This window comes from Eretmochelys imbricata, chromosome 1 (genome assembly GCF_965152235.1).
Source record: "Eretmochelys imbricata isolate rEreImb1 chromosome 1, rEreImb1.hap1, whole genome shotgun sequence".
Classification (NCBI taxonomy): domain Eukaryota; kingdom Metazoa; phylum Chordata; order Testudines; family Cheloniidae; genus Eretmochelys; species Eretmochelys imbricata.
Window position 1 is genome coordinate 358876342 of NC_135572.1, and position 23184 is coordinate 358899525.

At 57.5% G+C, this 23184-nt stretch overlaps 1 protein-coding gene across 1 annotated transcript; it reads right to left on the bottom strand.

The window, feature by feature from the left end:
- Positions 1 to 1473: 1473 nt before the first annotated feature.
- LOC144259170 (uncharacterized) lies at positions 1474 to 22603 on the bottom strand. The gene is made up of 12 exons (XM_077807353.1): positions 22553 to 22603; positions 16178 to 16221; positions 14123 to 14186; positions 12793 to 12933; positions 8695 to 8793; positions 7820 to 7875; positions 7167 to 7307; positions 6565 to 6607; positions 5841 to 5921; positions 4349 to 4502; positions 3496 to 3566; positions 1474 to 2457 (listed from the first exon to the last, which is right to left on the bottom strand). Exons 1-12 carry the CDS (start codon positions 22601 to 22603, stop codon positions 2302 to 2304), a joined length of 1101 nt encoding a protein of 366 aa, XP_077663479.1. The 3' UTR covers positions 1474 to 2301.
- Between the last annotated feature and the right edge of the window lie 581 nt (positions 22604 to 23184).

Here is a 23184-nt window from a genome sequence, read left to right on the forward strand (position 1 = left end):
CAGAAACACCCTAGGACCCTGCCCCTCCATGCAAAGTGTAGGCTGGCTGGCTCAGCAAGGCAGGGTCTAAGTGTGGAGGGATCCAAATGTGGGTTCAGAAGGTTCTGGGTGGGGGTATCTCAGTGGGGGATCTGGATGCACAGGGACTTGTTGGAGGGCTTCTCTGTGCAATGGTAATGGGACTCTGCAGGGGGGTCCAGGTGAAGGTGGTTGGGGCTCAGTGGGATGGGGGTCTAGGTGCTGGTGGAATGGGGCTTAGCAGGGGGGTTCTGAGTGTGGGCAGTGAGGATTCAAGGGGGAGCAGTTCCCTGTACAGGGATCCATCTCCCTGCACCTGAGGAGCGATGGGTGCAGGAAGCAGGGGGAAAGAAGGGGGGTTTACAGAACTTCCTGCAGCCAGGGGAGAAATCTGGGGGTGGGTCTGACCTGGCCGTGGATGCTGTGCAGGGGAAGAGGAAGTCCTGTCCACCCCAGCCCAGCTGGGACTAGCAGCTGAGCCTGGCCCAGTCTTCCCCAGTCCCACCCTCTGGCCCACAGTGATTTAATTCTCTGCTGGCTGCGTTGGGCATCCACAACATACTGCTGGGGAGGGTCACATGACTGCTCTTGTGGCTTCCCTTTGCTTTCCCATCAGAAAGTCAAATTTTTCTGCAGGGAAGCACAGAAATCTGTGGGGGGGACATAAATTCTGGGCATGTGCAGTGGTGCAGAATTGCCCCATGAGTAAACTTGTCTGCGCTACAGGTTCTAGGGGTTTGGGTGGAAATTAATGGAAAGGTGGCATTACAGCACACAGATAAATATTTGAGCAAAATGGGACTGGTTTGCTATGTGGGTCAGGCCTGACTCCTTCAAAGCCAGATGTGGCTGGAGAGTTCAGAGAGGTCACAGCTCCTCCAGCACCAGCCCTGTGGACAGGCAGGGCAGCTGTCTTACGCTGCCCATACGAACCAGCAGCTGCTGTTCAGAGAGGCACAATTTCAGCCCTCGGGAGTCAACACCAACAGGGCCAGAGCTGAGACAGCGTTGGTCTGGCTTTTAACTAGCTGGGGGTGAGGGGGGTTAATACTGATAAGTCTCAAGCCTGAGTGCACACCGGAGGGAGCAGGAGAACTTCTAGGGCCAGCTGTTTTCATTCTGGGGCATTAACCAAGAACCCCTTTACCCCCGCAGGAAAGGCTCCTGGTGTGGGTTTTGTTTTACCCAGTGGCAGGAAGGATGAGGAGTGGCTAAGCATCCGCCTTTGGGCCCTGGTGAGGCCCCAGAGGTGCTCTGCCATAAAAAGCAATGTGAACACATTACACGTGGAGCGTTCAGAGGGAGCTGGGGCAGGTAATACAGGTGAAGCCAGCTTGGGAAGAAACCATCTTTTTATTCTCAAGAGATGGCAGCTGAGGGCCAAGCAAGGTCTACTGCCTCCTCTGGCCAGCCACAATTAAGATTCAATTGCTACTAGTGAGGGGGATGCCCATATCCCTCATGGGAGCTCCCTGCACCCCAGTTATCTCCTTCCATGTTTGAATTAGTACAGATCCTGTGAGTTCCCAAGCTGTGAACACACACAGAGCTGGGTACAGTGCCTGGCACAGACAGGGACCTGCTCCAGGGCCGGGGTTCCTAAGCACCAGAATAAATCAATTCTGCAAGAGAAAGGAGTCCCTGCTCCACAGAGCTTCTGCCCTAAATCCTATGGCCTTCTAGTAGTGATAGCCATGGTTCCTTCAAGCTCCGTTCCCTCTCATGGAGGCCTGCAGCAGCCCCAGGGTCCCCACTGGGGAGGGGAGGGGAGGCTGTCCCTCCCAGCCTTTTGCAGAAGCTACTTCGGAGATGACGGAAGGACAGCAGTGTATATGGGAGGGAATTTAAGTGAGGTCTTGGCCTCTTCTCCCTTGCAGCCCTTAACTGCCCTTAAGCAAACCATAGTTGGTCACACAACATTTGCTAATGATTTTGCTGCTTTGACTAAGCAGGGGCCTCTCCAGCCTGGGTTGCTGGCCCCAGCCAGCTTGCTGCCAGACACAGGTGTGGCTTTAAGTCTGTGTTTGCAAAGTCATTTCTCATAATCCAGAAGGGTGGTGCAATCAGTGCAGACCCTACTGCAGCCGGTCCCTGTCTTCCAGGAAGGCTGTACCACAAAGTCAGTGCAGGGCTGACTCCTTATTATCTAACCATTGCCTGGTGCACTGTCCACGGGGACAGGCCCCAGGGCGGAGAGAAGTTGTGTAGTGCTCCTACGAAATGCACAGCAGCTGCTGCAGACTGGGAGCCCAGTGAACAGCAGAGACCAATGCAGGCACTCTCCTAGCACTCAACACCCAACGATTCTTCGTAGCAGGCTTTGAGGCCGGGGTAGTATCTCAAGGGGAGTGTCTCCCCCAGAGCCTCCTGGCGGAAGTTCTGCCGCAGCCAGCCGTAGACCAAGCTGTGCAGGAGCCCTTGGAGGGACATGGTCAGGGCCTGCAAGAGAGGGAGAAGTGAGAGCAGCGCTTTCGTCAACACCTCCTGCGACTGCCATGTCTGCACAGCAGGGCCACTGCCCCCTGCTCTGCAGGCTCCCTGTCTGGGGAGAGACAGGCAGCTCCTCTCCGAACACGGAGTCAATGACAGAAAGTGGGAAGGCAGACGACTGCGTAACCAACTGACAGCGGGGAGATGGAAGCGGACGAGCCTCCCCCTGTCACGAGCAAGACTGACATGGCTCCCACGGGCAGGGTTAGCAAAAGACTTTCCAGCGGAAGCCAGGAGAAAAAGCTCTGCCCAGCTCGGGCAGACGGGAGAGGCAGTGCAGCTACCAGGCCTGCAGCAGGAAAGAGCAAAGGCGCTGAGCTGAGCTGGGCATGGAATCGCCCCCCGAGCCGGTGGCCTGTATTTCACGGGGCCATTTATTTACATTTTGGCAGCACCAGCAGAGCTTGTCTGACCCTTGGAGATGGTTTATTTCACGGACCGGTGCCTCCCCGCTCCGCCCACGCACTGCCTAGGGTAACACCGACAGACCCCGGTCGTCGGCGAGCGGGATCGAACCGGGGACCTCTGGAGCTTAGTGCATGAGCCTCTCCAGCATGAGCTAAAAGCCAACTGCCTGTTACCTACGGCGGTAGAACAGACCCATTTAGCTCTCTGTAAGTGGTCTTGGTGCCACTAGATGGGACAGAACACCCCACCCAGAAGGTGTGTGGGTCACACTACCAGAGAAGAACCTGCCTCGGCAGCTCCTGAGTGCTACACACCCGCCCAGGGAACGCACAGGCACCGTGGGAGCTGAAACACCCTGCCGTCTGCATGCGGTGTGACTTCCCTCCCTTTAGTCCGGCTGTTGATCACTCTGCAGTCCCAGTACTTGTCTGGGGGAAGCATACAGAGGTCCCCAGACAGGGCCCCATCATGCTAGGCCCTGTTCAGAACCAATCCAGAGACCGTCCTTCCCCTAACGAGCTCACCATCTGAGTAGCGGCGGCACCTGCCTGTCAGGCTGAAGAGACTTCCAATCCTTACCATGGCAACATGAAGTGCAAAGATGGAGGCGGGCTCGATGCTGGTGAAGGAGAGGATGCTGAGCAGGAAGGCTGTGGACAGAGAAAGGAAGGTGGCATCCTGGCTTTATCCTGCTCTTCCCTCTCGCCCACATTTCATCACTAGTTTCTCTTGCCATTTACTTCTGCACCTGCCTTTAGCGCTCCGCCCTCAGCGTGCAGCTGCCTTTGCCCCTGCTGGCCAGGCCCTAAGCCTCATCTGATGCTTGTCCAGCCCCGTTCCCCGGAGGACGGGTCCCCACATGCTTTACCGGCACTTCTGTACACACACAGCTTCACTGCCAACGGGCCGCCCCTTCCAAAGTGGGAGCCAGGCAGCCTGCAGTGGGGAGAGGAAACGCTGGCCTCCAAGGGCTCTTCTGAAAGAACCACACCCGCTGACGTGTGTGGGATTCAGCTGGTCTCGCAGGGGAGGAGGAGCCAAGCCAACCCAGAAGGAATCGGTGTTCTGTGCTTCTAGGGAAGCCAGAGACTTCAAACCTGATGCTTAAAGCACAAAACAACTCGGGCATGGAGGCCATACCTGTAGGCCAGATCCTCCTCCTTCTCCCTAGCCGGGCTCAGCCAGACCCAGGATCACTGCGGGCAGGGTTGCTATAGCCAGCCTGACTCCTGCCGCTCAGCCTGTCCCCAAACACACGTATCCGTCTCGGCACAGGGATCTCACGGGGGAGTGGAGAGAACACTGGGACCAAATGTTGGCCGGGAGGACGGTGGGGGAAGCTGTGTGGGCACTCGATTGCCATGTGAAGGGATCATGGGGCACAAAGAAGAGAGGGCCTGTCACCACTCTTGCTCTAGTAGGAGCAACTCACCTGGGGTCCAGCAGATCAGGAAAACCAGCTGGAAGCAGCGAGAAATTTTGCAAACGCTTTGGATGTTCCTGCTGGCGAAGCCGTCGTTCTCCATGTTCATCAACCGCACCTCATTGTTCCTCCTGCACCAGAGCTTCACCCTGCAGTACAGGAACTGAGAGAGACAGCACTGTTCACCACGCCGCCCGCCCCCTCGCCGTTCACCACGCGCCCGCCGCCCGCCCCCTCGCCGTTCACCACGCGCCCGCCCCCTCGCCGTTCACCACGCGCCCCGCCCCCTCGCCGTTCACCACGCGCCCGCCCCCTCGCCGTTCACCACGCGCCCGCCACCCGCCCCCTCGCCGTTCACCACGCGCCCGCCCCCCTCGCCGCCCGCCCCCCTCGCCGTTCACCACACGCCCGCCCCCTCACCGCCCGCCCCCTCGCCGTTCACCACACGCCCGCCCCCTCGCCGCCCGCCCCCTCGCCGTTCACCACGCACACGCCCCCTCGCCGCCCACCCCCGCGCCGTTCACCACGCGCCCCGCCCCCTCGCCGCCCGCCCCCTCGCCGTTCGCCATGCGCTCGCCGCCCGCCCCCCGCACTGTTCACCACGCGCCCACCCCCTCGCCGCCCGCCCCCCGCGCCGTTCACCACGCGCCCGCCCCCTCACCGCCCGCCCCCTCGCCGTTCACCACGCCGCCCGCCCCCTCGCCGTTCACCACGCGCCCGCCGCCCGCCCGCCCCCTCGCCGTTCACCACGCGCCCGCCCCCTCGCCGCCCGCCCCCTCGCCGTTCACCACGCACACGCCCCCTCGCCGCCCGCCCCCGCGCCGTTCACCACGCGCCCGCCCCCTCGCCGTTCACCGCCCGCCCGCCCCCTCGCCGTTCACCACGCGCCCGCCCCCTCGCCGCCCGCCCCCGCGCCGTTCACCACGCCGCCCGCCCCCGCGCCGTTCACCACGCCGCCCGCCGCCCGCCCCCCTCGCCGTTCACCCCGCGCCCGCCCCCTCGCCGTTCACCACATGCCTGCCGTCCGCCCGCCCCTTCGCCGTTCACCACGCGCCCGCCCCCTCACCACCCGCCCCCGCGCCGTTCACCACGCCGCCCGCCCCCTCTCCGTTCACCACGTGCCCGCCGCCCGCCCCCTCGCCGTTCACCCCGCGCCCGCCCCCTCGCCGCCCGCCCCGCGCCATTCACCACGCGCACGCCCCCTCGCCGCCCACCCCCGCGCTGTTCATCATGCGCCTGCCCCCTCACTCCCTGCCGCCATTCACCACACGCCTGCCCCCTCACCGTTCACCACGCGCCCGCCCCCTCGCCGCCCGCCCCCGCGCCGTTCACCAGGCGCACACCCCCTCGCTCCCCCGCCGTTCACCAGGCGCACGCCCCTGCCCTGCCGCCGTTCACCCCGCGTGCTCCCCCTCGCTCCCCGCCCCCGCCCGGGGGCTCTGGGCTGTGAGCCCCTGGCCACTTGCTGCGACTCCAGGCCACAAGCAGCTCGTGCGCTCACGCTGCAGCAGCTCAGCACCAGCAGCAGGGACAGGAAGAAGATGATTTTCATCTCCAGGCCCGTGTCCTTCCCGCCCATGTACTGGGAGACAAAGGAAAAGCGACTTGAGGTGGCTGCTTGGGGCAGGATGCTGCCCCCCCCCCCGCCCCCAGCAGCCCCTCCCCCGCCCAGGCCCCTTGTTTTACTGCTTGTGGCCGCGAGCCTGGCAGCGAGTGGTGGGGACTTGGCCCTGCCCGGCTCCAGGCTGCGCCAGGTGCTTTGCAGACACAAAGCAGGGTGCCAGTTGAGCCTCGGGGTGCAGCCCACCCTCTCGTATAGGAGCTGAAGTTTCAGTGCTTCACAGAGAACCCTGCTGGGGCGTTAGCCCTGGCCCCTTCCGCCCTCCATCCTCCCTGGTCCCCAGCCGTGGCTCAGCTGCCGTTCCGGACAGCCTCCCCGCTCCACCTTCCCGTTATTCCCAGGGGGCAGCAGGAGCTGCCCCAGGGGGATCATGGCGGGGCGGGCGGGAGGAGAAGCAATGTGTCCTGGCTACCCAGTAAGGACAGTCCCTGCCCCAGCCCCGGCAGGAGGGGAACAGCCATGAGCAATGGTGCACGAGGCTGGAAAGGGGAGACTGGAGGGCAGCTGCTGCCTGGGAGAGCTTCTGAGCCAGGCTGAGGCTTTGGGGCGGCTGGGACGGCTCGGGGAAGGGGAGGTGGAGGAAGCGGAGGCCGGGGGCTCTCACCGTGGAGCAGGCGTCCTGCGCGCGGTGGATGAGGACCAGGCAGCTGAAAGAACGTGGCGGTTGTCAGTGGCGCCGCTCCCAGCACCTCGTCTCGCACGTTCCCCTCGGCGAGGGGGAGCTCGCCCGCGTCGCAGCGGTGGAGGCCGTGTGCCAGGGCCGTGCCCCAGAGAGCGGGGCGGGCCTTGCTCAGCTCCTGGGCTCCGGGCACCTCTCGCCAGGGCAGGAGCCAATGCCGGCAGGAGCCGCTGGCTGGCCGAGTTCGGTGCCGGCAGGTGGTGCAGCAGCCCCAGGGGCGTCGGGCACCCTGCACTGAGCCCTGCCGCTGGGCTCCACCCCATGGGGCTGCTGGGCGGGACTCAGGGAGCCCTGCATTCGTTGGCAGGGCAGGACTCAGGGCTAGCGTCACCCCTTTGGTGCGGGATCGTTATTGACTGGGCCTGCGCGCTTCTGCATGGACCCGGGGCAACCGTCCCGGCCCCAGAGAGCACGGCCTAGTTCTGAACACGAGGCAGCCGAAGGCCCTGTGGGGCTTCCTGGGGGAGGCTCGGGCTGCTGGAGGGGAGAAGGGGCCGGCGGCTGCTGTGAACGGACCGAAGCGCTACCTGGAACAGTACAGGCTGTAGGCCTCTCGGGAGCGGTTGGCCGGGCGGGGCATGCCGGGTTCGACGGCCATGGGAGCGACGTCTCTCACGGCCGTGCCTCTCAGCAGCAGCTGGCCCAGGAACATGAGGGCGGGGAGCAGCCTTGCCAGAGACAAACGGGGAGGGGAACGGAAGAGCGCGAGAGCCTGGGCATGCTGCAGGGAGTCGCCCCGTGCACTGGGAAGGCTGTGCCTGCCCCCAGGTTGCAAAGGTGACGGCACATCCCAGCTGGGACTCCCCACCCCGAGCCAGGGCAGCACCTCTGACCCCGCGGTAGCGCTGGGGACCCGGAGGCCCAGGGAGCTGCAGTTACTAGTCAGACTGGGGCTGGGTTATGCTGGTCCCTTTTCCCAGGCCAGGCTGCATGGCCGTGGCAGAGCCAGGAGGGGAATGCAGGACTCCCTCGCCTGGAGCTGAAAGCCAGGACAGCCTGCTGCCTCCCTGGGGCCGGTGATGCTGGCCAGAGCCAGACAGCGCGGGCAGGGGTCACGCAGGCTCTGCCCCGTCCGCGGTGGTCACCCCTGAGAGGGCTGGCGGGCAGTGAGGGGGCTTAGGGCGAGCAGCTTCGGACCAACCCAACCCCACAAGGCAAAGAAACCCAGCGGGGCACCTACCAGGCCAGGGCATAGGGCAGGCAGTGCTGCGCCCTCTCCGCGGACCTGCGCCTCTCCTGCGGCGAAGAAGAGCTGGGTCAGAAGGGGCTGCAGCCTCGCCACAGGGCTAGGGGCAGGTTCTGGGTACCGAAACTGGCGTGTTTAGCGCTGCACCAGGTCCAGGGACGCGGCCCAGTGTCCCATGGGGCTCGCAGGGGTGTGCAGCCCTCAACAGTGGCTTTCAAACCGCGTCGGAGGGGACCAGCGGGGATCCCAAAGGCTGCTGCTCTGTACTCGTGTGGGTGCGTCTCTGAACCACTCGCTCTCAGGCTGGCCGTTCTCAGAGCAGCCCGGGCTCCCATTGGCCTAGAGGGCTGGCCGGGTGCCGGGTGCCATGCACGGGCATGTGGGCATCGCATTCACAATACACACGTGGTAAAATAGGGAACAGGCTGCCCCAGGCATCCTCTTGCCACCATTAGCGTCCCATTGATGCAACACCCACTACTAGCCAGGGCTCCAAGGTAACCCGCTGCCAGCTAGTGAACACGGAGACCTACTCGCTGCTGATCCACCTGGCTGGGAACTTGCGGCCCATCCTGACCCCTTTCCTCCCCTGCCAAGGTGTGGGTGGGTGACCAGAGCGCCATCCCCCAATCTCCTCGGGCCAGGGCCAGGGGCTGGCAGGTCTGAGGGATGCTCACGGCATGGCCTGTTCCTGCCTGGATGCATGTGGTGTAACTCTCCCTCCTGTCCATCTCTCTGGCCCCCCTGCGGTGTCTGTCTGTCCTGAGGAGCTGCCACCAGCGGCTCCGTCTGGCCCCTGGCCTGGTTGTGCCCGGTGGGGGAGAAGGCATTCCAGCAGGAGTGGGGAGGAAGGCCTGGTCAGCCCCTACCTGCAGAGCTGTCATGTGCGTCACTCTCCAGCCACGGATGGTGCGGTTCACCTCGTAGGCATAGACAATGACCATCAGGAAGGAGATAGCGTAGAACATCTGGGCAAGAGAGAAGCTGAGGGTCACACCCAGCAACAATCCCACCTGCCGGCTTCTAGGGCGAGCCAGGCACCCCCCTGGGCCCTCATTCCCACTAGCCTGTCCTGCCTTCCCCAGGCCCAGGGTACTGCTGTCAGCGCGGCTCCCAGTAACCCCAGGGGATCTGAGCATGAACCAGTCTGGTAACGACACCTCCAGCGTTCCAGCGGTGGGGGGGGGGGGAGAGGAACGAACCAGCACGTGGGCACGACCCTCGCGCCCCCTACCCCACCACATCCACCCCTGCAAAGGCTCCGGCCACTTACTGGGGCCTCCCTCGTGGCTTTCCAGCCATGCTGCACAGCAGGGCCTGATGGCGGCCATCTGGGCTGACACACATGGGTTCGAACCGGGGCCACCCAGAGCTGAAAGCATGAGTCACCGCAGCCCGACCCAACCAGCCAGGCTCCAGAACTGGGCCCGTAGCAGATTCCCGTCCCGCGCGGCCCAGGCAAGACGCGGCCACGTGATGCTCTGACGAGCGGGTTACACGCGCTCACAGTCGCAGAGCTGGATCGCGGCAGGCAGCGGCACAGAACATTCCTCCAGTAGCCAACAAGCTGAGCCGCTCAGTGGTCCCTGGCCACTCTAATAACCCATGACCATGTACCCAAGGCACGTGTCCCCCCACGCCCACAGATTAGCTAAGAGGATCCAGGTGGGCTCAGGCTTAGCATTCACAACTGGCTCAGAAAACACGGTTCTTCCCCCGGAGCTATGGGAGCAGTGGGGGCTGAGTGCTACCACCCCGGTGCAAAGGGCAGTCGTGCAGCAGGTGTCACGTGTCTGGACCGTAGTAACCCATATGCGACCGTGTCTCCTGAAATCTTAATTGAGCAACTGGCTGAAACTGGCTTGGAAAAGACATGGTTGTAATGTTATTGACAGAATTTGTAACCATAGAGATCACTCTTGCAATCACTGTTATATATTTGCAGCAAATATTGTACAGAGGTTGTTGTGTGAGGTGTCTAAGACAAGGTTATGATTGGCTGGTTATAATTATGCTATGCGTATCATTTTTGTATTGAAGTTGTGAATATTGGCTCTATGCTGTCTGTATTTCAAACTTATGCTCTGCTTCTGGGTGACACCCCAGACAAGTTGGTGTCAGCTCTGCCTAGCCAGCTGGATGGCCCTGGCCCGTTAAGGACCATCAACTATACAATTGACCCGTTGAGAGAAGGCAGACACGCCTTGGGACTCAGCCAGGTGTGCAGGGACCTGCCTATGGACAGAACGCTGAGGTTTTTCTATGCCATGTGCTGGATACTGTGCCCTTGGGACAAAGAAAGCAAAGACTACATGACAAGAGACTATAAAAGGCCGATGCCTCATTTCCATCTGGCCTTCAGTCCTACTTCATACCTCTGGAGGGACACTGCTACAAACTGAAGCTCTGAACAAAAGACTGAAGGATCCCTCCCAGCTGGGGATGTTCTCCAGAGACTTGATTTGAACCTGCCGTTTATTCCATCACTGCAACATGCCTGAACCAAGAACTTGGTCATCACTGTATGTCATTGATTCCATTTCACCGATTCTAGCTCTCATCTCTATTTCTTTCTTTTTATGAATAAACCTTTAGATTCTAAAGGATTGGTAACAGCATGATTTGTGGGTAAGATCTGACTCGTATATTGACCTGTGTCTGGGGCTTGGTCCTTTGGGATCGAGAGAACCCTTTTTCTTTTACTGGGGTATTGGTTGTTATAATGAGTCATCCCCATAACGAGTGGCCCTGGTGGTGAAACTGGAGCGTCTAAGGGAATTGCTTGTGTGACTTGTGGTTAGCCAGTGGGGTAAACCCAAAGTCTTCTCTGTTTGGCTGGTTTGGTTTGCCTTGGTGTGCAAAGGAACCCCAGCCTGGGGCTGTAACTGCCCTGCTTTAAGCAATTTGGCCTGAATTGGCACTCACAGTTGTGTTCCATCAGAGCCAGCATCGTTACGATGGTCACTTGGAGTCAAAACTGTCCAGAAGACCTTCAACCCAGGACCAGCAGAGCAGGCTGGCCCCTTTGAGAGCCGGGCCCAGCAGTTGCCATTACTGGAGCCGGCCTGTTAAGGCATTTTGGGTGGTTGTGGGTCCCAGGGGGATCCTGTGGCTGGCATGCCAGGGCTCCATAAAGAGCTGAATGGGACTCAAAGCCAAAGGCCCTGCAGGCAGGTGGAGTAGGAGAGAGCGAGCAAGGGGCTGGACACGCCACACAGGAGGGGCTGTGGAAGAGGCCCAGGACTGGGGGTTAAGGAGCAGGAGAAAGCGGCTGGGGCAGCCTGAGGCCGGTAGGGGCTGGAGGCCCAGGGCTCAGGTGCCCCAGGCCAGTGTTGTCAACAAAGGCGGCAGGAAACCCCACGTCTACTGGCATTAACAGGGTATGGCTCTGGAGCCGTAAAGCCCAGGGAGGGAGCTAAGCTGTATCACCCTGGGACACCGGGTGAGCGCTCCACCTGGGGAGGGTGAAGGGCTGAGGTGTGTTTAGACTTGTCTTCCCACCCAGGAGGACTTCTTGTGTTGTCCAGATGGTCAAAAGCACCAAATCACCCCATCCACCAGGGGAGACTGCAGGCCATGGGCAAGAGAGGGGAAACTGAGGCAGTAATCTGCTCTCAAGCAGGTAAGAACCCGTTACGAAAGGGTAACGATAAATGGTTGTGTATCAAGGTGGCAAGTGGGTTCTACAGGGACTGCTGTTCTCTCATTTCACATCTACCCCAGTGAGCTGGGATGGTGAGTAAGCTGCGTGTTCATGAAAGCTGCAGCTGGTATTAAACAGGGAGGACTTGCAAGTCCCAGTGAGGACAGAGAAACCGCAACCAAGATTTGGGAGAGGGGTGAGACACGGGCAGAAAAGCACATGAGATTCTGCTGGGGAGTGAAAATGCTACAAATCTGCCTGGGCAACTTAACCCCAGACCCAGATCCCTGGAGAGAGAAATGGAGGAAGCAGCTCTGGCTGAAGGGTTTGTCCTAGGGCGAACACTTCTCAGTGGGGGGTGCTAACAGCCAGCGAATCCGACTGAAGCCACAGTGCGACGTGGCAGCAGAAACTGATGCATGTCTGGGCTGGGGAGCCTGAGGCATCGCCTCCCAGAGAAGGGAGGGCTACACCCACCTGGAGGAGCACTCCCAATGCTGAGCGCCATGTCGCCAGCAAGGGACATCAGCTGGAGGGAGTTCAGGGCAGAGAAGCAGAAACCAATGGAGGCAGGAGGGATGGACGCACGTGGGGAGATCAGAAGTGGAATCGGTTTTCTTTGGCCAAGCAATGACTGGGGACGAGGGGCGTAACCTGCAGGCAACTGAAGGGCGCAAAGTCCAAGGATACTTCAGTTCCAGGGTGCTCGACTTCAGGCACCAGGGGCCAAATTTCCAGAGCTGCCGAGCGCTCGGCGCCCACGGAAGTCAGTGGAGGGCGCAAGCGCGCGGCACCTTCTGAAAAGCCAGGCCCACAGCGGTGGAGTTGGGCTCTCCAGTGCAGGCCGGGCCCCAGGGTCCGAGCGGTTATTTAGTGCGATGGGAGCATGGAGCGAGGTGTGATGGCAGGAACCCAGGGAGGGAAGGAGCAGGCTGAATATCAAGAATGGCTCCCTGGCAGCAAGAAGCATGAGGCTGCATCTCCTCAGGGCAGGGGCTGAATCTCCATCCTTGTGACCCCTAGCTGGGAACAATCCTGGACTGGCCCCTGAAAGAGGGACCTGTTAGGGCTTGAATATCCCCAGAGTCGAGGGCACAGCTCACCACACCACGTGCATAGGCAGCATGACACCCCCACCCACCCACGGGCTCATCTGCGCGAACAGTCACAATCTGCAGCTATACCGGGCGGGGGGGTGCGGGGGGGGGTGCAGCTTTCAGAGAAACAGCAGCAGCAGAGACTTTTGAGCCGGGCACAATCACCACCAGCCCCAGCCCACACGTCCGCCCTCGTGCAATCGCACCTGCACCCCGTCTGTGCTCACCATGGCCAGCATCAGGCCGTAGGGGCAGAACTCGTAAGCCAGGACAAAGAGTTGGGCTGGAAGGAGCTGGATGGCAGCCGTGATGATCAGCACCAAGGCAGCCAGGAAGTCTGCCAGGGAGAGCAGGAAGAGGGGAAGCAGCTGTGGGGGGCAACAAGGTTAGTTAGGGAAGATGCTACCAGCAGGGAGCAGCCCCCTTTTCCCTGGCCCCATCTGGTACACGCCTGCCTCCCTCCCCCACCCCCCCAGCACCCATTGGTCTCCTTTGTTCTGCATGGTGTGCGGCCCAGAGCAGCATGGACACGCTCCTCTGCCCTCCCCTGAAGGGGATGCCCTCCTGGCCTGAGAAGAGCGCTGGGGCACCCGGAGCCCAGAGATGGAGGCAGGGCCTGGAGGCGAGGGTGGGGGGCTCCTCTCCAGTCAGGGAGCAGGGTAAGAAAGGAGGCCCTTTGGGAACAGCGAGCTGCGCTTTGCTGCTGCATCCGTGCGCCCGTCCGACGGCGAGGGAGGCACGTCACCAGGAGGCTGCCCCACCGCACTCGGCCTCCGCCCTGCCTGCCCTCACCAGAGGCTCTGCGGCCTCTCTGCGGCCCACCCGTCCAATGTCTCCAACGCAGGAGCGAGAGGAGGCTCCTCAAACATGGCTGCTCCTGCATGAGTCTCCCTCCGCACAGCGCAGCCCTGCCTCCTCCCAGGTCCCCGCTGCCACTAGCATAGTTAAGACTCTTCCTCACACCCCGTCTCCTCCCACTCCTCATGCTACCCCTGTGCCTGGAGGAACAGGCCAACGAGAGCTGGCATGGATTAGGTGCTGCAGCCAAACCGTAATTCCAGCAACCACTGAGCACTCAAAGCCAACCAGGCTCTTGCTGGGCTGACCAAGCCATGGGGCAGGGCCAGCCTAGTGCAGCTGTTGCCCCCACTCCTCCTTTCCCTGACCCAAACGGACTGGGAGTGTGATGGGGCCATTACTGATCTCTCAAGACTGTCCTTAGAGGCAGCCACCTAACTGAGTCCCCTGCAGAGATACGTCAGACCAGCTTCTGCCTGGTGTCAGGGTGAACCCATGTAGCTGGGCAGCAGGGGCACTGCAAACCCCATGAATTACGGGGTTTTCCCATGACTCACAGCTGCTCCAGCTAAACACCAGGAAACACCGAACTAAAGAAATGGGTATTCCTGGGTTGGCCAGGGCTGTGGTGAACTGGCCACAGGATCGGGATGGACTAGTATGGGGCAGGATTAAAAACCCTTGGGCATGAAATGCCCCGTGAGATCGCACACTCTCCACTTCTCTAAAAATCCAGGGCGTCTCGAGTCTGCAACAGACCTGGCTGTGGAAGCATCTCCTCCTGAGGGTGGATACAGCAAGGACTGAGCTGCTGCCGACGAGGCTGAAATGGAAACACAGGCAACGGTTAGTCTCGGTTGCACACGGCCAGCCGGGCATGGTATCCATCTAGTAGTCTGCACACAGCACAGCTAACATCCCCTTTCACCTCTCCTTGAGCCTGGGCTCAGACACAGGGGAGGTCCCTGCTTTGCACCCAGTCTCCCAGCTGGGATATCTGAAGTGCAAGGCACTCGTGTGAGTTACCGGCGGTTGGTTTCCGAGCTGGGAACAGGATCGGAGTCCCGAACCCTCCTGCCTCCCAGCCGCAACGTCCCATCCTCTCTCCATCCTGGTCACCCTGGGGGGCTGGAGTCCAGCTGCCAGGGCTCCCTGCTGCAGTGGGGCTCACATTGGTTCCTCGACTGCACAGAGAAGAGCCACAGGACAGTGGGGATTGGAAAGGAGCTGGCGTGTGGCAACGGAAAAGCACTGAGGGGGCGGCTTCCTGCTGCCTCCTGTAGTGGATTCATGCCCCAGCAGCCTGGACACAAGCCCTGTGGCGAGCTGGAGCCGGTTGTTAAATTTAGAAGCCCTTTTGGAACCGGTTGTCCCGCGAGGGACAGGACAACTGGTTCTAAAAGGGCTTCTAAATTTAACGACGGGCCGAAAGTGGCACCTTAGGCGCCAACTCCGTGGGGGCTCCGGGGCTGTTCGCGCAGGAAGCCTGGCAGGGGCTGAGAAGCAGGCGGCGGCTTCCCGCTCAGGCCCAGGGAGGCGGAGGTGAGCTGGGGTGGGGGGGCGTGAGGGGGGCTGCCCGCGCCACAGCAGGTAACCGAGGGGTGTGGGGGGGGACATGCAGGGGAACCACTCCCCACCCCAGCTCACCTCCGCCTCCCTGGGCCTGAGCACGAAGCTGCCGCCTGCTTCTCAGTCCCCCCCAGGCTTCCTGCGCGAACAGCTGATCCACGGGAAGCCGGGGGGCGGGGAAGCAGAGCGGGGCAGCGCGTTCAGGGGAGGAGGTGGAGGTGGAGCGGAGGTGAGCTGGGGCCAGGCATGGGGCAGGGAGCTGCCGATGGGGGCTCTGCACCCACCAAATTTTCCCTGTGGGTGCTCCAGCCCCAGAGCACCCACGGAGTCAGTGCCTAAGGTGCCACTTTTGATGTGATCAGTGGGGGAGCGGCCGCTCCCCCTGCTCCCCCCCAGCTACGCTTCCCCGCCCCTAGGAGCCAGAGGGACTTGCCAGATGCTTCCTGGAAGCTGCCCCAGGTAAGCACCACTGGGACTCCCCACCTCACCCCCCGGCAGGTAGCTCTGGCTCTTAGTGGCCACTACGGTGGCCCACGAGACCCTCCTGCCTGGTTCTGGGGGCAGTCAGAGGACAGGGCTGGATGAGGCAGGGGTCCCAGGAGGTGGGGGTCAAGGAATGTGGGGGGTTGGATGGGGAAGGAGTCCCGGGGGGCAGGGGCAGGCCACGACCCCCTCGTGGGGTGAGGAGGGAACTGGTTGTTAAGATTTTGGCAGCTCATCATTGTGTAGACGGCTCACTTACCGGAGACAGGGGCCCTGGGATGTTAGGGGACGTGGTGGTCTCCAGAAGGAAAAGTGGATTCCACAGTCCCCTCCCGCTGTGGACAAGACTGGACAGGATGAAGGGCAAAACCCTGGGGTTGGGGATAATGCATCCCCAGTGACCTTTGCAAGCTGGATGCAGGAGCACCCAGGGTCTGCCCTGGTAATACCCTGTGGTCAGACCCCGGAGGTATCACTGTGGCCTGGGACCTACACTGGCACTGCCTGGCTACCTGAGAGCACCCCCAGAACCTGGCTCTGTCCTGCATGTGTCCCTAGCGTAGGGATAAGAGCAGAGGCCTTGATGATGCAGATATCAGAGCTTTTACGTTGTTCTCCTACAGAAGGGGGGCAGCAGCCAGCATGGGGGCTACCAGGGGAAAGTGCTTGGCAACTGGCCATGAGCAAAGCACATCCACATTGCCCCCTGCCTATCCTGACCCCCAGCAGGTCTTGGGATAGACCTCAGGTAACTGGACCCACCTCAGAGATAAGGCCGCCAGGTAGACGCAAGTCAGCACAAAGATCTAAAAGGAGAAAGGGAGATGACGAAGGGTTAATCAGGAGTCCCGTGGTTTTGATTCAATTCCTCCCCAGTGCAAGTGGGGGCCCTGCCTGCGCCTGGCAACAGCACATCGCAGCCCCCGCCCGCCCGAGGGCCCTCGACCCTCCCTGGCAGGCCATCAGCAGGGAACTTGCTCCAGCTGAGCCAGCTGTTTGTCAGTGGAACAGAGCAAGACACTGAACCCTGGGCAGGCTCCATTCAGCTCAGCAGTGTAAACAGCCAGAGACAGGGAAGCGGGGGGAGGGGAGGAAGGGGCTCTAACTTCCATCAGGGACACACTCAAAATTAGGCAGGAAAGACCTTGGTTTAACATCGCAGGCAGGGAGCAGCGCGTGTTACAAGCTGCGTGCAAAGAGCCCATGCTAGGGCATGCGTTGCTGCGGGCAAGGACGCTCCCCAGCTGGCTTGCAACGCTGCCCTGGAGCAGGCTAAAGGTGTCTGACGGAAAATGGGTTTTCAGACAGAATTAAAAAAAATGATTCTGGTTGGGTGGGTAGAATCAATTTTTTTCCCCAATAAAGCCTTGAGTTCTTGGCATAAAAATAAACCTGATGGTTTGGGGGGGGGGGTAGAGGGGAAAGAACTGGTTTTGTTTGAGGGTTTGTTTTGTTTTACACTGATAATGGCTTAGAAAACAAGGCTTTTGTAGGGTTGATTTTTTAAATCTGGATCTCACACAAGGCATCATTTGGTATTTTTCAGCCAGCTCCAGGAGCTGTTTGAGAGAAATCTGATGATTTCTCCCAGACTCTCCTTGGACACAGCATGAGAAGGACTAGATAGTAGTGGTGCCTGATGCTCTGCCATCACCAGCAGGCCTGGGAAAACCGATCTGATGGTCTTAACGATGCTGCCTCTGGAGGGACACGATGGAGAGCATCGATTCAGGACAAAGTGCTTAGAGCAGGGCAGTCACAGCCCCAGGCTGTGGTCTCTTCACTTCTAAGGCAAACCAAACCAGCCAGAGGACTTCGGTTTTTACCCCACTGGCTACCCATATGTCACACAAGCAATTCCCTTAGACGCTCCAGGTTCCCAGTATTCCCACCAGGATAGGGGACGAATGGCTATGAAAACCAATACCCCAGTAAAAGAAAAAAGGTTCCCTCGATCCCAAAGGACCAAGTCCCAGACCCAGGTCAATATACAAGTCAGATCTTACCTACAAATCACGCTGTTGCCAACCCTTCAGAATATAAATAAACCTTTAGATTTTAGAAAAGAAAAAGATACAGACGAGAGCTAGAATTGGTGAAATGGAATCAATGACATACAGTGATGGCAAAGTTCTTGGTTCAGGCTTGTAGCACTGATGGAATAAACAGCAGGTTCAAATCAAGTCTCTGGAGGACATCCACAGCTGGGATGGGCCATTCAGTCCTTGGTTCAGAGCTTCAGTTTGTAGCAAGGTTCCTCCAGAAGTAAGAAGCAGGACTGAAGACAAAATGGAGGGCTTTCCAGGGCCTTTTATATCCTCTGCCATGTGGCTTGTGCTTCCTTTGTCTCAAATACAAGCTGCCCAGCCATGGCTTGAAAGCCTTAGAGTTCTGTCCATAGGCAGGTCCCTGCGTTCCTTGCTGAGTCCCAAGGTGTACCTGCCTTCTCTCAGTGGGTCAGTTGTGTAGCTGATGGTCCTTAATGGGCCATCCAGCAGGCTAGATAGAGCTGCCTCCAACTTGTCTGGGGTGTCACCCAGAAGCAGAGCACAACTTTGAAATACAGACAGTATAGAGCCAAGACTTTAAATACAAAAATGATACATGCATACAGATAGCATAATCCTAACCTTACTTGACCTCCTTTGTACAAGATTTGATGCCACTACAGGATCTTGGTTGCAACAATGGTCTATATGGTCACAGTTCACCTCAATAACGTCACACCCCCCAATGCAAAATTGATGCAGGAACAGATGACAAACATTGCTGACGGCATCCCAAGAGCTCCCCATCCTGGGTTCTGTCTCACTACAGCAAGTATTGGTGTATAACGGAAATGGTTTATCAAAGTCATGTTCAATAACATGATTGAATCTCTTTACAAACTCAAGGTAAAACTTGGTTAGAACAATAGTGGATTGGATCTGCTCTTGCAGCAGGGTTCCTGTATGTCTCTTGCCAAGAGCTAAAGAACTACTTTATCCATATAAGCTCTGGTAAATATTTGGAACACAATATCAAGTTAATGTAGATATTAATGTTGTTCATAGTATAGGAATCTTGGTATTTAGCCGTGAAAGCAATATGGCCATGTGCCTCAGTTTCCCTTTTTATACAGCACTTCAGGTCTGGAATGTCTTTTCTCCTGTGAAAAGTTCCAAGACTGGTTACAGGCACTAACTGTGAATCATCTAGGAGTCTGGTGGCACCTTAAAGACTAGCAGATTTATTTGAGCATAAGCTTTCGTGGGTAAAAACCTCACTTCTTCAGATGCATCTGCATCACAAGGTCTTTTAACATAAAGTGTGTTCTTATGTATCACTCTTAAGGGGTTTTCCAAAAGATTAGGCACATTGTACATTTTTACAATTCTTGGTATTAGCAACACATTCGTTACAAAAATCACCATTAGCAACAACAACAAATTCATTGTGAGTGTCCATTTACAATCATTTTTGTCATGCCACACCTCTGGCTTAATACTATTGGGGATTTGGCATTTTAGGGTTAGCCTGTGGCTTCCCTTTGCAAAATTAAGGTCTCTCTTTCCTCCTTGTCATGAAGGATCAAACCCTGATTTCTCTTGCTTAACAGAATTCACTGGCTGATTGGGTGCGCTCTCTGTGCGAACAGCAATGAGCAAGTTTCAGAGTAGCAGCCGTGTTAGTCTGTATCTGCAAAAAGAACAGGAGGACTTATGGCACCTTGGAGACTAACAAATTTATTTGAGCATAAGCTTTCGTGAGCAAGTCTTTCTTCTCCCTGTCAGTCAGGTAATTTTTATCAACAGAGACAGCAGCCTGTTTACCAGATCCTTAACTGCTACCAATTCCAAGGCTGGACTCTGTCTTACAGAGATATGGCACAAATCCAAAGTGTGAGGGTGAGAGTTTGCTTGCTCTTCCCTGCACCCTCAAGCATTCAGCCCGAACCCAGTTCTGCTCAGAAACACCAGGAACCAAACCTGTCCTCAGACCCTGAAGCACAGACCTTTTGGAAACTATCCTCACTGGATCTTTCAGGAGGACAGTCAGTGGATCCATTCACCACAGAAAATGTCCGGCTGTTAGGAACTGAAACTTCCTTGATTAAATCACTTCCACACCCTTCAGTTGCAGTAAACTGCTTGCACAGACGCCATGAGGATTCCTTTCCCTAGGGGCTTCTTTAAGCAACAATTCACCCCCATTACCACTTCCATCCAGAGCATTGGCACAATTCATGGAGTCACCCTCTACTGAACTCACAGTAAGAGCATTTACATAAAAGGCGGCAGTGTTGGGGTACATTTGGTTACACCCAGACAACTGCTCAGAGTCATACAACGTACCAACATTGTTATAAACTGGACTTTCAAGAGGATACAGTTTCTGCTGTTCTTCCCTTGCTTTTTTGACTTGGAGCCTAAGTCTGGCAACCGTTTCCTCAGCAGCCATTTGCCTTCTACGAGCCCTTTCCTCTCATCTGCCTCCTTCAGTTTTTCAGCAGCTTCTCTTTCCAATTCAGTATTCCTTTCCTTAGCTTCTTTCTCTAATTCAGCATTCTTTTGCTTTTCTAGCAATCGACTGTCTGCTCGTCTCTGTTCATGCTCAAGTTTCAGTTTACTTGCTGCCTTTTGCATTATTATTGCTTCTGCAGCCTCAGTTAAGGGCTGTGCTCCTGCCTTCTGATCGCTGGCCATTAACAGATCTCGCAGTTCTTGATTCATAGCTTTAGTTTTAAAGCTTATCCCCTTTTCTGAATACAAATGTTCCAGGGCTTTTTTGTCAAGACCCTCGTATGCTCTTTGCTCACCCATTGCAACTGCTCTTTAACCAACAAAACTCTCAATACCGAAATTCAAATTTGGATAGTATGGGGTACGGACCAAAAGCTTAATTGACCTCGTTCTGTGAATCCAAGCACGACTATGCTACTGTAACGATGCTGTCCCTGGAGGGACACAACTGAGAGTATTGATTCAGGACAAATTGCTTAGAGCAGGGCAGTCACAGCCCAAGGCTGGGTGTCCTTTATTATACTAAGGCGCCAAACCAGCCAAATAGAGAGGACTTCGGTCTCACCCCACTGGCTAATCAGAAGTCACACAAGCAATTCCCTTAGACACTCCAGTTTCCCCATATCCCTACCAGGGCCACTCGTTATGGGGATGAATGGTTATGAAAACCAATACCCCAGTGGGGAAAAAAAAAAAGAAAAAAGAAAAGGTTCTCTAGATCCCAAAGGACCAAGCCCCAGACCCAGGTCAATATACCAGTCAGATCTTACCCACAAATCACGCTGTTGCCAATCCTTTAGCATCTAAAATCTAAAGGTTTATTCATAAAAGAAAGAAATAGAGATGAGAGCTAGAATTGGTGAAATGGAATCAATGACATACAGTGATGGCAAAGTTCTTCATTCAGGCTTGCAGCAGTGATGGAATAAACTGCAGGTTCAAATCAAGTCTCTGGAGGACATCCACAGCTGGGAGAGGTCGTTCAGTCCTTGGTTCAGAGCTTCAGTTTGTAGCAAGGTTCCTCCAGAAGTAAGAAGCAGGACTGAAGACAAAATGGAGGGCTTTCCAGGGCCTTTTATATCCTCTGCCATGTGGCTTGTGCTTCCTTTGTCTCAAATACAAGCTGCCCAGCCATGGCTTGAAAGCCTTAGAGTTCTGTCCATAGGCAGGTCCCTGCGTTCCTTGCTGAGTCCCAAGGTGTACCTGCCTTCTCTCAGTGGGTCAGTTGTGTAGCTGATGGTCCTTAATGGGCCATCCAGCAGGCTAGGTAGAGCTGCCTCCAACTTGTCTGGGGTGTCACCCAGAAGCAGAGCACAACTTTGAAATACAGACAGTATAGAGCCAAGACTTTAAATACAAAAATGATACATGCATACAGATAGCATAATCATAAGCAGCAAATCATACCCTCCTCATAGACACCTTACTTGACCACCTTTGTACAAGATTTGGTGCCACTATAGGATCTTGGTTGCAACAATGGCCTATTCGGTCACAGTTCGTGTCAATAACGTTACAACGATCCTGGTGCATGCTAGTGTCCCAGCAAAGGGACATTCCAAACGAAGCAGGATAAAGGGCCAGAATAGAGAACAATCCTGCCCTGGCCTCTGGAGCTTGGAAAGAGAAGGTCTTAACCCTCTGCAATCAGTGTGTGTACATGAAGAGGAGTAGGTGGTGGGTGGTGACTTGGCTCTGGTACCCTGTCCTACCAGTATTCTGGGTGGGGTTTCCCCAGCTTCTGCCGGGCTAGCTCAGGAGAACAGGACAAAGAGGTTTCCAGGGTGAAAGAGGGGAGCAAAAGTTGCTTGATTCCACCTTCAGCGTCTCTGGGAGACTAGCAAGAACTCCTGCTCTGGAGTTTGCTCCCCCTCATTCCCAGACCAGGGTGCAGCCCCCCTCCCCTGCTAACAGACATGGCTGATTGCTGTAAGACAAGAAGCAGCCCCGCTTTAGCCTCAGCCCATGTGGAATTCATGGGATGCTCTCCTGCCAGCATCGCTGAATCATGCAAAATCCTTTCCCTCTGCCTTGTGTGGGTCACAGCAGCCTGGGAATGAGGAGTTCCCGAGAGCAGCTTTTTGCTACATCGCGTCTCTGAAATGCTGCGTCTGGCACGGTGTGGCCCACAGAACAGTGCAGCTTTCCCCCAATTATAGACGGAGAGAAAATGAGCCGTGAAGGGACAGATGGGGTTGAATGACTCAGACAGAGACAACTAAAGCTCCTGGAGAGACAGGCCATCCTACAACCCCTTCGGAGGATAGAGAGACTGAATCCTGGTGAGAAAGAGCAAGATTGACAGGCACAAAGCAGAAGCTACAGCCTCTGAGAAATGCAGCTCAGTTCCAGAGAGAAAACACAATCCATCATCTTCCACACAGCAGGAGCCCTACAGCAGGCACTTTGCAGCCGGGAAATACATCAGATCCACCTCCCTGCAGGCTGTCAGTTCTCAGGAGTGTCCCCTGAGCCCATCTACACTGGGCATACTGTTCAGTGCATGGGGAGGTGACCTGCTGGCTTCCACTGAGCTGGTGAGTGGGGCAACATGGGCTCTGACGGGCACCTTTGCAGAGCCCATGTCATTTTGCTGGGGTCTCTACAGCCCTGGTTTGTGCGTGTAGGTTGGTACCTTGTCGTTGGACAGCGCTTCTGCGCCGTCCCCTCGGCTCGCTGCCTCCATGCCGACTGTAGCCTCGTCTGTTGATTCCAGAGCAAAAAGCCTCCCAGCTCCTCCTCCTGGCTGGGCTCCTGCAGGCGGTGGTAGCACTCAGCACTGAGGGGCTTTTCTCCCTCGCAGGTTGCTGTTGACTCAACTGCTGCTGTAACCTTTGCTTGTTTGGTTTGTTCCACACCCCTGTCACGGGGAGGGGGTAGTGCCTGGAGAGTGCGGCTGGAGTAACCTGCCCAGCCAGCCTTCCACTGTCTCACAAAGGGGCAGAGGCAGAAGCCTTCCCTTGATGCCCAGTGGCCTCCCAGAGCAACCCGGAGCCACCATGGCTGGATCAAGGTGGGGATTAGATACCAGGCCCAAGCCGCTGAGTCCTCAGGGATTGCAAGAGGGGACAAGTCACATCTCTCCATGCATGTCGCAGCACCCCGGACTCCCACCCACGTCCCCTCTACATCACCCAGGGAGGGGGCGGGGGCTGAGATAACTCACAAGCTCAGGGGCCAGAGAGGAACATTGCCAATCCCCCCCCCCCTCAAAACAACAACCCTAAGACCTTGTAAAAGGTGCAAAATTCAACACTAGCCACCCCT

Coding starts and splice junctions, on each gene's coding strand:
- LOC144259170 (XM_077807353.1), bottom strand. CDS start 22,603: ATGGAGGCAGCGAGCCGAGGGGACGGCGCAGAAGCGCTGTCCAACGAC. Junction 12,934..14,122: donor GGAGATGCTTCCACAGCCAG/GTCTGTTGCAGA, acceptor TGCCCCCCACAG/CTGCTTCCCCTCTTCCTGCT. Junction 6,608..7,166: donor TACAGCCTGTACTGTTCCAG/GTAGCGCTTCGG, acceptor ACGTTCTTTCAG/CTGCCTGGTCCTCATCCACC.